This window comes from Aricia agestis, chromosome 1 (genome assembly GCF_905147365.1).
Source record: "Aricia agestis chromosome 1, ilAriAges1.1, whole genome shotgun sequence".
Taxonomy (NCBI): domain Eukaryota; kingdom Metazoa; phylum Arthropoda; class Insecta; order Lepidoptera; family Lycaenidae; genus Aricia; species Aricia agestis.
The window spans coordinates 10,238,406-10,255,036 of NC_056406.1; the positions used below are offsets into that span (position 1 = coordinate 10,238,406).

Genomic DNA, 16,631 nt, shown 5'->3' on the forward strand with positions numbered 1-16,631 from the left:
CTGTTTATATATTTTTTTGAATAATTAAGGATCACTTCAAAGCAATTTCAAGCAATTTGGCATTCCTATAAGTAACATTCTCCATTGGCCGAAAAAAAAAGTGTTTTTTGTATGGGAGCCCCCCTTAAATAATCATTGTATTTTAATTTTATTATTCATTAAAAAAACACGTTTCTTGTATGGGAGCCCCCCTTAAATATCAATTTTATTTGGTTTTTAGTATTTTTGTTATAGCGGCAACAGATATGTAACACAATATTACACAATCTGTGAAAATTTCAGAAGTCTAGCTATATCGGTTCTTGAGATGATACAGCCTGGAGAGAAACAGATAGACGGACAGATATCGAAGTCTCCGTAATATGTTCCCGTTTTTACCCTTTGGGTACGGAACCCTTAAAATCAACCGTGGAACACGGATACAAGTTTTCCGATCGTGGGACTTGACACTATAATTTTGCCGATCGCGGATTCTTGGAAATCTATTGTTATTCTGTTGTTGTCGCGGTCACCGGTGTCCTTATGGGGCTTGATGGGTTAAAGTTATCTGAAATCACGCTAATGTGTGCCTACTGCTAGCTCGGGCGGTGTGACTTAAAGATGGTGTACTGTGGATTATATTATTGTGATACACAGTTATCTAATATCTCACATCATAAAATATGGGATAATTAATTCTTATTTCGCAATAATCATATCATAATATAATGGTGTATTTATCTAAACTAGAGATCGCCCAATGGTCGAAATTCGACCTTAGTTTCAACGACATTAGGACTACTACTATTTTGTAAAAAAATATATCGACTTTATCATTTTTTTTTCAACTCTTGTCTCTGGGACTTAGCTGATCTCAGGCTGGCCGTGTAAGCATTGTCTAATAGTATCTTAGATTCAATAAAAAAAACTATAATCCATTTTCAATTTGTCAACTTGTTGTCAACAGATTTCAACTATTAAAAGCATAGACATAATATATACTGATTAAAAGCATAAACTTATAATGCTATATTATATAAGTCTATGATTAAAAGAGTATAATTCGTATGTATAGGCTTGTCACTCAAAAATCTGTCATTTCTCATGTGTATGTGTTGTAGTGTGTGTAATGTTTTATTTGTTAAAAACATGTATGATAAAAGCATAATTTCAAAATAATATTAGTTCGATGCACTCCTTCACCATATAAACTATAACTGTGCAAAATTTCATGCACGTACGTTTCCCCATTTTTCGTAAAAAGGGTTACAAAGTTTTTCGCTTGCGTACTCGTATTAATATATAGATATTATTTAAATCAAAATCTTTTATAAATAATGATTTTTTATATTTAAAAATAATAATATATTATTAAAAATCCTAGAATAAATTAAAGCTTTAAGACTATCATATATGCTAATTCTCGTTACATTTGTTACTCATTAAATCTACCTCTTCTACTCTCTCTCTTGTCTCGGATACAACAATTATTACCACTAATTCTTCTACTATCAACAAAGCTTCTCGACGGGCCGTTCCATGCATCTTCTCTTATCAGAATTCGTTGTTTAACATTGTTTTTTATGGGCATTTGTTGGAATTAGTCGTTATGGCTTTTTCTTGACTCCTTTTATATTTTTTTGCCATGTCTTGAATATAAATATGCCGTCTATAGCCCCAAATCTATGATTTTGTACTTTTGTTCAGTAAATGCTAATACTGTTTAACCATAGTTTATTTTTACATCTTTTACCATGATCAATCTAAATAATCGTCAAAATCTCTTTGTTTATAATACGTTTTTATGGTAAAAATGTTATTTTTGCTTTTGCATTTTTTCTCTTCTTCACGCGTATCTTCTGCAGTGTCTTTAGAGTATTTTTCAGTGTCATTTTTACTATTATTGTGAATATTACAGCAACTTAAATAAGATTCGCTAAGCATGTTGCTAATAATTTGCTTGTGTATAATTTCCCTGTCAGCGTCTCGGTCGCTCATTTTATCAATTCGATAAGAAGGGTCTCGTTTATTTTGATGACATTTCTCTCGTTTGTCATTGAATTTTTTTGTTCTAGAAGTGGTTCGGTCAATCTTGCAGTTATCATCTAGCGATAATTTTTCGTCCATTACTACGTTATCGTTAGATGGATCAACTTTACTCTGGTCTTCCGCGCCAGTTTCACAATCAGGTTCGTAGTTAGGGCAAAGTATTTTGTAGATCTCCTCAGGAGTTCGACCTTTGGTTTCGGGAACGGTCCATGCTGCAAATACCGCGTAGGCGAGTGTGACGGCGGCACCGAGCCCCAGGGCTGCAGTGAGGCCTCCCACTGACACCACAGCCGGGAAAATCGCTGACTCCAACGTGTTACCAGCGTTCGCACCAGCCGATGCCAGCATTAGCGCGCAGCTTCGAAACTGATAATGAAAAAAAACAAAAGAATTTGATTCACGCGTGCCCAGAAACTGATAAAAACAGACAAAAGAAATTCAGTTAAATTAATACAACGTAGGAACAAAGTATTAAACAAAGCATTTAATCTAATAAGTAATAACTATGCTATTACAACACAATGCGTGTCATATCAGTTGGAACTTTGGAAGTCCAACGTTACATTTATTTTGTTCGCAATTCATTTGTGATTAAAACGCGTGCCTGACAAAACTGTGTTGATAATTACCTCGTAATCAAACATATCGGCCAACAAAGAGTAAGGCGCTGGTTGAAGGCCGGCCGCATCTGCCGCCACTGCTGCGGCTAGTCCTATTGCAGCAAACCGAGCGCTGCCCGCATTGACCAACGCCGCGCTGGCTGCTAATGCAGCTCCTGTTAGCGCGGCACAGGTCACCAACAATGGCTGAAAAAGAGCATATTTTATATAAAACAATAGATGTTATAGATATATAAGACAAATCTCGACTTTCGAGGGTTGCTTTAAACTTTTCTGACAAGAAAAGTGATTCATGCGTCGAATATAAAAGTTTTGCACTTGATATTTCGTTAGTCTCAACAAATCCACTGGTTTAAAATGACAGCAAAGAAACAGAAAGTTTCATATTATTTTACGCACTTTAAGGCGCAGCGCAGACGACAGGTTATCCGTGACGCACTTTTTTGTCTGTGGAAATAGGTCCTATGCAATTATTATAATATGCAGTAACGCACACGACGCGCAAGAAGTCCGGCGCGATACTGCATATAATTGCATAGGTTCTATTTCCATTGACTAAAAAGTGCGTCACGAATAGCCTGTCGTCTGCGCTGCGCCTAAGTATAACTTGGGTCCAGGCTCGAATTAAAAACTTACCCGTCTGCCGACACGTTCGACCAAATACAAAGCAAACGCTGAGAAGCCAAACTGAACAGCGCCTAGAATCACCGCATGACGGGATGGTGACGTAATAGACTCTAGGACCTCCGTATCTTCCGGTACAACTGTAGCTTCAGATTTTACATCCCCTGCCAGTATGAACACTCGCTCAGCGTACTGCATGATGGCGAGTATTCCACACATCTCCTGCCCGACTATAGCAACGGTTCCGATGATAAACGCTTTTCTACGACGAGGATCACGTACTGCAAGAAAAAAAGAAATTAATAGGATCGCGCGATCGCGGTAAAATTAATTGTAAGTAGTTAAGTTATCTTTCAGGGGTTAAAATTCGTAAGTCAAAGGGGAAATAGGCCGCCGGCGGCTGCGGCGTAGGTAACTTCCTTTCATACTCTGGTATGAAAGGAAGTTATATTGCTATTTAAGCTCTTTCTACATCACGATAAAAATAATTATAAGACTGTACTATGTACCTACTGCTATTTCGTTTCTACTATAATTGAGGCACTTGTTTGAATCCCGTTGTTGAATACTATCATCCAATGATCCATGTTCTTTGGGTAAACTTACACATAGCTTTGGCTAGACCGAAAGGCGATCTCTCGTAGGGCTCCGGCGTGGGCAGGGTCGCCAGTTCGGTGCTCAGCGCGGGGTCGCCGGGGGACATACCGCGCAACCACGCTAGCGATTTCTGCGCCTCCTAAAATTATCAAGAGTATGAAAACGATCACCACAGAATGTGTACCAGATAATGGACGACGCTGCCGTGGCCAGCCTCGAAAAAGATGGCGCGATGAGCTAGACAAATACGAGCCCGGCCGGCCTACGGCTGCGTTGGAGCGAGAGGATTGGAAGACTTTGGGGGGGGAGTTCTTTGTCCAGCAGTGGAACAGTTCTTTAAAAAAATTATAAAACGCTTATGATTATATAATAATATAATTATACGAAACTATACCTTGGCGTAAATATAACGACCGTACATTTTCCCGTAACAAAATATAGCCTATGTCCTTGCGTAGTCTCCTCTAAAATTTTCCAATAGTGAGTTTATTTAATGGAAGCAAAAAGTCAAATTTCAATTTTTACTATGTACGGTAAGAAACGCTCTCAAATTTCTTCATACATTTTCGGCCTATCAAGAACGCGGCGAGCGTCCTAACCGCCACTGTACAAGGCGCGCTGATATAATTTAATGTTATTTTAATGTACTTAACGTCGATATTCGTACTGATCTGCTAATTTTTGTAACAATTTTTGTGATAGCATCCTTAAGGCCATCCCCTGAGCAAACGATCTTGACCATATTACATTTGCCGCGTTGCAATTTTGTAGCTTTCAAATTATGAGTTAATAAGGCTCTATTATTTAAAAAAAAATAGAACCCGACTTCCAAGGTAAAAACAATATTCTTTAAATGACCTAAAAAGTATGAAATAATTCTTATAATTGATTAGTGCCTTTTTCAAAATTTGACCTAATCTCAACGAATTCTGTACTCAATTTTTATTCTTTTGAATTCAGTACCAGCCCAGAACTGAGATACTTGACATAGAACTTAGCCAGTACCGACTTCGAAAGAATAAATATTGAGTCCAGAACCAATTCATTGAGATTTAGTCGAATTTTTAAAAAAGGCACTAATCAATTATAAAAATTATTTCATACTTTTTAGGTCATTTAAAGAATATTGTTTTTACCTTGGAAGTCGGGTTCAATTTTTTGTTAAAAAATAATAATTTTACTCTTTTTTGTTATCTACAAGGCAAGGCTTTATTCGTAGATAACCAATAATAATTACCCATACTGTAAGCGATATTGTGGTAAATGTTTGCAGTTATCTAAGCGCTGCTGCAATTTCCAAACTTTTATCTTTAAGGGTTCAGGACTTCTGTTCAGTGGCTTTGGACCAAGAGACACCTTCGTATGAAATTTCTCTTATTCGTAACAAATGTTTAAGTTATTAGAAACAACATTTTAACCACTTTGAGTGTTTTGATAAATTTCAAGGATTTCCCTCGATCGCTCATAGATCTCATCATCAGCTCATCACTTTCGTAATTGTTATACAAAATTAAGATCATATCCTATACAACAACATAATAATTTTAAAAATAGGTTCACAGGAAGCGAAATAATCATCAAAAACATCTGATTTGATGCAAAACATCACGAAAAGTACCAATAATTGGGTTATAATGTGATGAAACATGCTATAATTATCGTTTTGATGATGATGATCAATCAAATTGATGTGTTGGCTTATTCTTTCAGTTGTTTAAAAAACGCCGAAATCCCTGAAACTGTATCTATAAGGATTCAAAAGTTCTGTTCGGTACCTTCGGATCCAGGGTATAACCTGGTGCGAAGTCTTGTTTTTTTGATAGCATTTGCCTCGAATGCTTAAAAAAATAAAAATCACTATATGTTTCCATACAAATTTCAAGGAGTCCCCTCAATTTCTCATAGATCCCATCATCAGATCACCATTTTTGTGAACATGGTACCAACCTCGGATTCAACCCTGTACAACAACAAAATAATCATGAAGATCGGTCCACGAACGGCGAAGTTATGGTTGAACATACAAAAAAAAATAAACAGACGAACATATAACCTCCTCCTTTTCGGAAGTGGTTAAAAAACGGTAAATTGCGGCATCTCCGTAGGGGGAGGGCGTTAACTACATTTAGATCAAACTCACATCAGTTTTGCCCTTTGCGGCGAGGAAGGCTGGAGACTCAGGCATAAGAAGTGACACGAAGCAATGGACCACAGACACTCCAAGACACGTCCATAATATTGTACTGTAACAAAATTAAAACTACTCTATAATTTGCTTCTAAGCATTATTCTGAAGCATTATACTAAAGATTCTATTGAACAAGGAGGAAAAGCAAACAAAAACATTATTATTAAATGCCTTTATCCTATTCTTATGTTGTCGTTTAGGAAAATTCTGCGATCCTTCTAAATATTACTGTGATTGTTAAGGTAATGGAAACGTAAATACTTTATATAATATTATAGCTTATATCCAGGGCTACATTTAGGTACTTACATAATATTGTGTTGAGTTTGAGTCGATCTACTTTTTCTACTCAATTAGATTTACTATGTATGTTTCTCAGAATAAAATTATTATTCTTCAACTTAGAGAAGATTGGAGGATAATTTTCTTCTAAGAAACTTACGTGCATATTTAGATTTTTGATTCCTGCTTGAGATATTAATCTTCGACTATTTATTTGGAAATTTCTGTCCATTATTTTCACTTACCTACTCAATGTAGCTGATAAGTAAATAGTAAAATGTCAAAATTCATCACCTATATTTCATTCTTATTCCTAAACTACGGTAAACACTAGATGACGCCCGTAACATCCTTGCACAAAAATTCGTTTGTCGCAAGAAAACTATTAATTTTTCCGGGATAAAAAGTATCCTATGTCCTTTCCCGGGACTCAAAGTATCTACATACCAAATTTCAGCAAAATGATTTCATCGGTTTGGGCGTGAAGAGGCAACAGCCAGACACACTTTCGCATTTCGAATATAAGTGTTGTTACAAAAGTTTTCCGTACTTTAATTGTACCAACCTGTGTGACAAACCAGAGTCAGCGGCTATATACATCAGTAGGATCCCCAGGTTATGCATCAAGGGCAGAGTCGAGACTGCAGCTCCTCTGTATTTGTCGCTGCACATCTGAAGAGGACACAAAGAATTAAGAACATTTAAAATGAAGTCATGAGGAGTCCACACCGCCCTTTTTTCCCATGTTTCCTCCCTGGATAATGCTAGTGGAGTCACAGAATATATATTAGTGTAAAGTTATAATTTTTTTCCGGAATATCTACGGCCACTAATACAATGTCCCTATGTTTTCTTTTTTTTTCATAATTTAATTATTAAATAAGATATGAACGTTCACAAACCCAAAAAAATGGCCAGATTTTCCGCTGTGTTCAAACGTCCAGAAAACAGATTTGACTAGATTATACAAAAAAAAACAAAACATAGGAACACAGCTCAAGCCTTTCTTTAATCATTAATGAAAAAAGTAATTAAATCGGTTAAGTTTTGGAGAAGGAATCAGGGGACAACGCATCGTTGATTTTCTGCAGTTGTCTCTATCACGTTCTGTGGTATAGGCTTGAGGTAAGGGAGACAGCTATAGATATTACCATAATATATTAAGTCTATGGATATTACACGTACATCTTTTTCATTTCTCTAGCCCCTGGTGTATCGTCTTAAAGTTATCTGGTAGAGCTGGTTAGGGAGAAATTAGTAAATTTTCTACTAATTAAATTCCACCTTCACATCCCGATTCACGTGCGTAATGAAGATACGAGATACCAATATTTTAGTGAGATTGTAGCCAAGCAGCTATAGTAAAATGGCCACTCTTTAGTCTCTACCCGGCAACCGCACTTTGCTATCTGATTTCTACCATCACAGAAAGGCCATATGACCCTAACTTGACTACATACTTTAACCTAGATCTCAAAATCTGTATGGTCTAGAAAACTGATTTTTTGACACAAGTAACTTCAGTTCATAAAGATTAAATGCTCAAGACGAAAACACGATTACTCAAAAAATGCTCGATAGTTTCTTTTTTACAAAAAACCTTGTTTTAGACACATTTTTGCTTGGATCTTCGAAGTTTGCTGTCTTTTCTTTAATATTTTTTAATATCTGAAAAGGTATTGATAAAACCTAAATTTGCTCAAAACATTTTTTTCATAATCATTATAGTTCGTCTTTTATTCAAGTAAAACTAACTCGGCGATGATTCCGCGCCGTCCTTTTTCACCTGGCATACGAAAGACGGGCGTGAGTGTGAAGAGGGAAGGACGATGTTTGATTTTTAGAGTCAGGTGAGCTCTTAATATTATAATTTATCTTGTTACCAAAAACTATTATAGTCAAACAGTTACCTCACGAGCCAACAATGGTGCCAACGCCCAGGCTGAGGCCCCTCCCAGACCGGCAACAACTCGTGCGCAGACGACTGTCCACATCCCAATACTGCCACTTGCCAGCTTCAGGGACCAGCATAGCTGAAATTGGTGGTTATCGAATAACAAAACTGAATTGCAATAAATACTATACAACATACAAGTTATTTGGAATTCGACGGTTTTTAGTTAGCTGTAAGAAGGTGATAAGGCTGACTATTTGCAATAACGGCATGACTTTCCATAATCCCGTTTAAGATTATGTTAACAACGAGCCTTTGACTTACAGAATGTAGACACACTCTGAACGGTAAAGGTAATTTCAAAGTAAAGAACTTTGAAATTATCTTTACTCACCATATTTTTCCAAGTGGCAAGTTTGCATACTCACCACAAACAGGAATGACGTGGCGATGATACCGAATTTCCTCCCGATGCTGATGGCCCACGCGCTAAGTGGTACTCCCACCATGCAGGCCGTGAACGTGGTGACACCAGCTACCACCGCCTCCCCCTCCCCCTCGCCATTTTCACCACTGACCAAGGACACCCAACCGAAGGCCAGACCAAACGACAACGTTGGGATGTTTACTGGAAAAATAAATCATAAAATTTAAAGGGCGTGGAAATTTCGTACTTTCAGTTGATGTTTAGACTTTAGACATCAATTTAGTTTTATATTTTTTATGAGTAAAGGCCACTTTAATTTTGCCGCCATCATAGCACGCTGACCGACGCCATAGGACGCTGCCACCCATAGGCCATGGCCTATACTGCCTATACAGTGTGTAACAAAAATAATTGATAATAGTGTCTTGTAGAGAGTTTACTGTGAAAGTAGCAGCGCTGAAAGACGATTTTTTTCACTTTTGTATGGGCAAGGGCCCGAGCGTCACGAGTTTCCCCATAGAACAGTGAAAAAAAAATTTGGTCTTTCAGCGCTGCTACTTTCACAGTGAACTCTCTACAAGGAACACGTACACACCCTAAAGTATTATCACTTATTTTTGTTACACCCTGTATATAAATCCAGAAAACGGGACATCCAACCGAAGGCCAACCAGAAGGACAGCGTTGGAATGTTTACTGAAGAAAATGATGTTTATTATGAAAAGTTCCACTTATTTAAGAACGCTACAAAGCTTGATACTTGATGGTGAATCGTCATCGTGATAACAGCTTTCAGATATAAAAAATTACATAGTTTTATATAAACAATTAAAATATATTCAAAGGTTTTATCATCTATTGGAAAAAGTGGTATTAGTGCTTTAACTCCCAAGAGGCCACATGCGGCCGCGATAACAATTATAGATAAGCTATTGTGTCTGGTTTTTCCAAGCAGTAATATTATTAACCGTGAACATATAAAACCATTTACTATATTATTTATCGACAAATTAGTAACGTTCTAAATATGTATGAATAAAACGTTAATAAATTAGTTATTAGAGCGTTTATAATTATTGATATTAAACTGCACATTGCACTTAAGCGCGTGAACCATGCATTTTTCCGGTATAAAAAGTATCGTATGTCCTTTCCCGGGAATCAAAATACTCCATACCAAACAGCAAAATCGTTTCAGTGGTTTGGGCGTGCAGACTGCAGAGGTGACAAACAGACAGACAAACATTCGAATTTATAATATTAGTAATTCCGAAAAAATGTAATAAAAAATTGTATCATCCACCAATTTTCACATTTTCAGCTCGATATATAGGAAAACAATCACAGCTCGATATATAGGAAAACAATTCATTTTTATAATAATAATTATAATCCGGCAGAAAGGCAGCTAGCCTTAAGTGGAGGGGCAGGGCACGTCTCCTGTATCCACCCGGACAGTTGGGCGCGTCTAGTTTCGGAGTGGCTACCGACTGGTCGGCGTAACAGAGGCCGACCCAAGAAAAGGTGGCGCGTTTGATAAAGAGTGGCCAACATCACAGGATCGTGAACTTTGGAAAGAGAGAGGGGAGGCCTTTGCCCAGCAGTGGGACACTGTAGGCTGATAATAATAATAAATAATTATAATCCATCTTTAATCCATACCTCCATACTAATATTATAAATGCGAAAGTATGTCTGTCTGTCTGTCTGTTACCTCTTGACGCCCAAACCGCTGAACCGATTGTGCTGAAATTTGGCATGGAGATACTTTGAGTCCCGAGAAAGGACATAGGATACTTTTTGTCCCGGAAAAATATACGGTTCCCGCGCGAAAAACGAGTTTTGGCGCAAAGGAGTTACGGGCGTGATCTAGTCGTTTTATGTATAATAGCTTGGCAACATACTAGGACTATTTTAGTGTTATATGGATGGCAATGAAATCGAATGTTACTTGGTGGGTACTTGTGAAAATCTGCACGGCTATTTTCTGTAGATTGATATAACCTTGATTTTAGTGTTTGTGTATTGTGATTTGTGACTAATCGGAGGACGGTGGAATGTCAAACGAGTATTTATGAGGGTTGGTCTCTTCACAGAGAACAACAGAACTTATCACATCGGAGTAAAAGTTATGCCTACATGTAATTTTATAGAGAAAAGGGAGAGAAGATGCAGAATACCCTTTTTCACTTATTTTTCAGGTAGTAATGACTGTCGCTTGTCTAATTGTGATAAGGCAAATTGGTCGCTGTTAAGCATTAGTGTCCTAACCCATATTTTTTTTTTGTTGTTAAATTTTGAATGCAGTCTTGTTCTAAATCATCTAAAGAACATAACTACATTCATAACTCATTTAACGTATTTTTTGTGGGTTAGTACACGAATGCATAACAGCGAAAAATTAATACTAAATACAATTTCAGCAAGGTACGCGGCGAATAGGCTACTTGACCTATATCCGGAAATCCGCTGTGCCCAGACACAGTGTGCGATACGCACATCCGCTTCCATATAAATTGTATGGAGGCGGATTTTTGCGATGAGCCCGGGCACGCTGAGCCCCGGCACGGCCCGTCTCAGTGTGCTCACTCCTTTAGTGGTGATGCCAGATTGTGTTATTACTTATTTGCTTCACGCGAAAAAGTGTCAACGGGATTTTCCACGTACAAAAGTAAATATTATGGTATAGCGGCCGAGCTTGCAGTCCACACCGCAAAAGCTAACAATAAGTTCAAGTTTTTATAAGTTGTTATTAGAATTTGGGTTATTCCACTGTTCTTGTACCTAGTTCTGGTTACTAATGGCGTAAATATTATTCAGATAATCTATTCAATATAATATCTACGAAGCAGAAAATAATTATTTGTTGTTGGTGTAAAATCACTGAAAATGCAGTTCTCGTCTTGGTTACCCGTCGTTACTCGTAAACTAAATCAATGACCTTAAGACCCAGTTTCATCAAGCAATGTTAAATAAATAATGGCTTGTTAAATCAGTTAATGGCCTGTTAGAGCTATCGAGCGTTCCACCATGCCCTAATGTCACCTAACACGGTGTTAAATTTAATTCCTGCTATGGAGGTCCGTTAAATATTTAACCGGCTGTTGTATGAGTCAAAATAACAACTTTCAAAGACAATAATATTCTCGTTGTTCACTTAACATTGCATTTACTAATCCGCTGTTAAATTTTTACTGTGGGACATAAGTATTTTAACAGTCTGTTTAATTTTCCAAGGTCCGTTAAGTAATGCTTTGTTAGGATTTAACAAACAGAGGTTGGTGAAATTGGGTCTAAGACCTCCTCTATTATTCTCTGTTCTCGGTTAAACATTGATGAAGACCAACCTGCGCCCGCGGCTTTTATCCATGCGGTCCTTGAACTACTTTATAAAACAGTAGGTACTACTTGAATTTGAATGTTAAATAAAAAAAACTATTTCAATTTTATTAGTCTGGCTAAAGCTCAAAAATTGCTGACGATTTGGCTAATTAATTAGTCTCGGAATATTCGAGACTACGTCTTTTGCCATTACTTTTCATTGCTTGAACCCTTATAGGATATCAAGGATTGAAGTAAAAAAATTTGAGATTTAAGTATTTAGTTTCAATGCCTATTTATGCCTGGTTTATTTGAGAGTAAACAAATTGTTTGTCCGACGACAGTATATATTAAGTCTATGGTCCGAGGAAATGTTGCAACGTTTACAGAGTTCTAACAACACCATGGCTGACCCTCACACCGTCGCTGTCATCGCCAAAAGGTTTGAAGGTTGTTTATATATATGTACATATTATATGAGCTAAACTAAAAATATACTAAACTAAATACTGGTGGGTTACACCAACTTACTATAACTATAACTGTAACTTTAACTACAATGCAAAATGTGAAATCTTTGGTTAAAGTCAATAATGGACGCAATATTTAACGATAACCATTAGAGCTCGACAAGGCTTTAAAAGTTTAAATCATCTTTAAATGAACGTGGCGAAAAAAGGATTAGTTCCTGTTCGCTGTCATCATAAAAAAAACGCAATTTTTGACAGTTGTCCTTTACCAGCAGCGCCTCCGCCTACGTTCATTAGCCTTGTCGGACCAGCAACAGATATATCTGTCAAATTATGTGGTCAAAGTTAAGTTAGCCTTAACTATAACCATAAAAGTTATTGACTGTAAGACCTTGACTGTAACTATAACCACGCATCTGGTGCAATCCACCCTTAGGGTCAGTTTTTAACACCAAAACCGCGGTTCTCAAATTTTTTTGGCGACGGAACCCTTTTAACAGCAACATTTTTGGAACCCAAACTAAATACGTTCTACGTACTACGTTCTCATAGAAAACCGGCGTGAAACAGCGCTTGCGCTGTGTTTTGCCGAGTGAGTGAGTTTACCGGAGGCCCAATCCCCTACCCTATTCCCTTCCCTACCCTCCCCTATTCCCTTCCCTACCTTCCCCTATTACCCTATTCCCTCTTAAAAGGCTGGCAACGCACCTGCAGCTCTTCTGATGCTGCGAGTGTCCATGGGCGACGGAAGTTGCTTTCCATCAAGTGACCCGTTTGCTCGTTTGCCCCCTGACTTCATAAAAAAAAAGTTTGAACTTTCAACTGTTTCAGCTACTGCGGCAAGAATTGGATAGTAATCATAACGGATTTTGCATCGAAACATTGACTGGCATTGTCTTGTAGGGTGACTCCAGTAGTGCAGTGTTTGATGACATTTCTAAAGAGAAACATGTATTGTTCGAGGAGCGGAGAGGATTTGCGGAGCCCCAGGGCTCCGCGGACACACTAAGAATGGCTGAGTACGTATGCATCCGGTATGGTGCTCGCCGAGGTACGCCTCTTTGTTTCACAGAGGAGGTCACTTTTCGGTGAGTCACCGAATTGGGAGGAGCTCTCGCTGGTGCGAAATGTGGGGCAAGAGTGGTTGCTACGAAGGTGGAACTTTGCGTCCAGCGTGGATACGTCGCAAGAAGAAACCCCTCACCTTCCGCCTAACGCCTTACACAGGTGCTCACCGGGAACGGGTGCTTCGGTGAGTACCTGTGTAGGGTTGCCAGGAGAGAGCTAACGCCAGCCCGCCATGAATGTGGCGCTGCGGAGGATATGGCCCAGCGTACCTTTGATGTGTGCGATCGTTGGGCCGCGCAGCGCCACGATCTCGTGGCAGTGCTAGGTGGAGACCTCTCGCTCGCGAACATGGTACGCTGCATGCTCGAGAGCGATGGGGCCTGGTAGGCGGCGGTCTCTTCCTGTGAAACCGTCCTTTCGCAGAAAGAAGCCGCGGAGCGGAACAGAGAGGATGATCCATCCTCCGTTTCGCTCCGCTGGCGTAGGACGGGAGTGCGGAGGCGTCGCTATGCGAACCTCCAAATAAATAAGACTAGACAGACTAAGAATAGACAGATCCAGTATATCCCTGCGTATAGGTACGGCTGAAGGCAAACCGCAGGTGGTTTTAGTGGGTAAGCCCATCGTCGGGAGTCCCACATACCCCCGGGGTGCTTCAGCCTTCAGCTTAACTGACCCAACCCGGGGCACCCATAAAGGATTTCCCCTGCGCATCAATAAAAAGGTATGCATCCGGCATCCCCCCTAAAACTCGTGTCGTTTCATCTTTATAATTTATTTTTAACCGGCCTAATATATTATATTGCCTATTATGCAATATATTATTATCTTTCTTTAAGGCGCAGCGCAGACGACAGACTATCCGTGACGCACTTTTTAGTCTGTGGAAATAGACCTATGCAATTATATGCATTAACGCACATGTGACACGATGCTCAGCGCAGACGTGTGCGTTTCTGCATATGCTATTTCCACAGACTAAAGAGTGCATCACGGATAGTCTGTCGTCTGCGCTGCGTCTAAACGAGCAATTCTTGTATAGCTAGGAATCATTTTTAGAAAATGTCATTTTATTCGTGTTTTATTGAATACCGAGCAAAGCTTGGTCAAATGGCTAGTAATATATTATACCAGCAAGAAATTGAAATTTTATATCTTAATAATATTAAGTACTAGCTGTTGCCCGCGACTTCGTCCGCGTGGACTTTAGTTTATAGTTGTTCCCGTACATTGATTGAGTCGTTTACGCGCAAATCAGAAAAGTATATTGTGTGGGAACCGCACATTTTTTCGGAACAAAAAAAAATCCTTGACCCAGATTCACATTAGTATCTCCTATCTCCATGCCAAATTTCATCAAAATAGATTAAATAGTTTAGGCGAGAATCATAAAAGTTTATTGTGCGGGAACCGTATATTTTCCGGGATAAAAAGTATCCTATTTTCATCTATGAAGTATCCCTTGTCCTTTCCCGAGACTGAAAGTATTGCTATACCAAATTTCATCAAAATAGATTGAATAGTTTAGGCGATAATCATAAAAGTTTCGTCCAAGTTTCGACAACCAGTGCCGTAAATAGGGCGGTGCCACCGATGCCCAGGCACAGGTCGTAGACTCTGGGGGACGCAAGAATGGCCAGACCAGACGGATCCTTATTTTTCGAATTGCTCCCGATAAGTTCATGTTATGTTAATATTGTTATGTTAGATAGCCCATTTGTCGAGCATTCCTCGACAAATGGGCTATCTAACACTGAAATAATTTTTCAAATCGGACCAGTAGTTCCTTAGATTAGCGCGTTCAAATAAGCCATTTCAAATAATTTCTCCCGATTTTTCCACACTTTCCCCTATTTCTTCGCTCCTATTAGTCTTAGCGCGATAAAATAAAGCCTATGCCTTCCTCGATAAATGGGCTATCTAACACTGAAAAAATTTTTCAAATAGGACCAGCAGTTCCTGAGATTAGCGCGTTCAAACAAACAAACTCTTCCCAATTATAATACTCTTATTATTATAATATTATTAAAGTATAGATTAAGTACGTTGCGTACGAGCAGACCATAAAGTATAAAATATTAATAGAAATAAACGATATAAGTAACAATCAACAGTAAATTTGTTTTGGCACTCAATTGCGAATTACTTGGTAGTAATTTACTTGTTATATTAGCACCTTTCATGAAAAACGGTTATTATGGAATTGTCACTACGCAAAAGAGTAGGTATAAGTAGTAAGCAAAAAAGCCCGACCAACTCAAGATGATCGTTTAATTTGGTTTGCAGTAAGTATGTAAATTACATACTGCACATAAAATTAAATAAGTATATTATTTAAAACTTGAAAATCAAATATAAGTACTTAATCAATAAATTAATCATAAGAATTGATATATTATAATGAATTATGACATGAATTATTGTGTTGATAAACAAATATGGAGCAAAATAAAATCGACAAAACTTATAAGCAAAAACTCACTCAGTATAACAATAAGCACCTGATGAATGAACCCCCTCACACCCGACAGGCAAAAGGGATTAACCACTGTCATTATTTTTTAATTTTTATGAACTTCTCTCAACTTTACACAACTTTTACTCATTGATCACATAAAATGTACTTTATTTTAATTGTACTACGGCTTAGAAATAATTTCTTTATAAACAGTTCAGTTACGAAAAATATTTTCCATTATATACGAATATTAAATGCTCTTATCCGCGTCTTCTTCGGTTACCTGCTCGTGCGCATATCACATGTGGACAGCTGCGCCTAAATATTTAACCGTCTGTCACATACTGACAGTGATTCCGATCACGGAGTACATTATTTAATTTCCATACGCAAGTAAAACTGATAACGTTTTTCCTTCCTCAAACAACAGTTTACTTTATTTATTGCAAATATGCCTAGTCTATTTTACCTATGAGGCTGACATACTTATTTTTATCGCGTCAAAATGTAGAGTTCCGGTGGGATATTGTTCCGAAAAAATATTCAGAATTAAAGGTACCTAAACGACAAAACAACAGTTTACTTTATTAATTGCAAATATGCGTAGGTAGTTTATTTTACCTATGAGGCTGACATACTTATTTTATCGCGTCA

General features: G+C 38.0%; 1 protein-coding gene across 1 annotated transcript; it reads right to left on the bottom strand.

Annotated features, from left to right (window-relative positions):
• Nucleotides 1-1,698: 1,698 nt before the first annotated feature.
• LOC121726283 (arabinose-proton symporter-like) lies at nucleotides 1,699-16,258 on the bottom strand. Its single transcript, XM_042113577.1, has 9 exons — nucleotides 16,002-16,258; nucleotides 8,662-8,861; nucleotides 8,250-8,372; nucleotides 6,905-7,011; nucleotides 6,010-6,112; nucleotides 3,879-4,008; nucleotides 3,285-3,553; nucleotides 2,658-2,834; nucleotides 1,699-2,394 (listed from the first exon to the last, which is right to left on the bottom strand). The coding sequence occupies exons 1-9, from the start codon at nucleotides 16,072-16,074 to the stop codon at nucleotides 1,738-1,740; spliced, it is 1,839 nt and encodes a 612-aa protein (XP_041969511.1). The 5' UTR covers nucleotides 16,075-16,258; the 3' UTR covers nucleotides 1,699-1,737.
• Nucleotides 16,259-16,631: the final 373 nt, after the last annotated feature.

What these genes read in the sequence shown, in the direction of transcription:
- LOC121726283 (XM_042113577.1), bottom strand. Translation starts at nt 16,074, where the DNA reads ATGACAGTGGTTAATCCCTTTTGCCTGTCGGGTGTGAGGGGGTTCATT. An exon ending in CACCATTGTTGGCTCGTGAG is followed by an intron (nt 7,012 to 8,249) that starts GTAACTGTTTGA and finishes TGTCCTCTTCAG; the next exon opens with ATGTGCAGCGACAAATACAG. An exon ending in CCGATATGTTTGATTACGAG is followed by an intron (nt 2,395 to 2,657) that starts GTAATTATCAAC and finishes TTTCATTATCAG; the next exon opens with TTTCGAAGCTGCGCGCTAAT.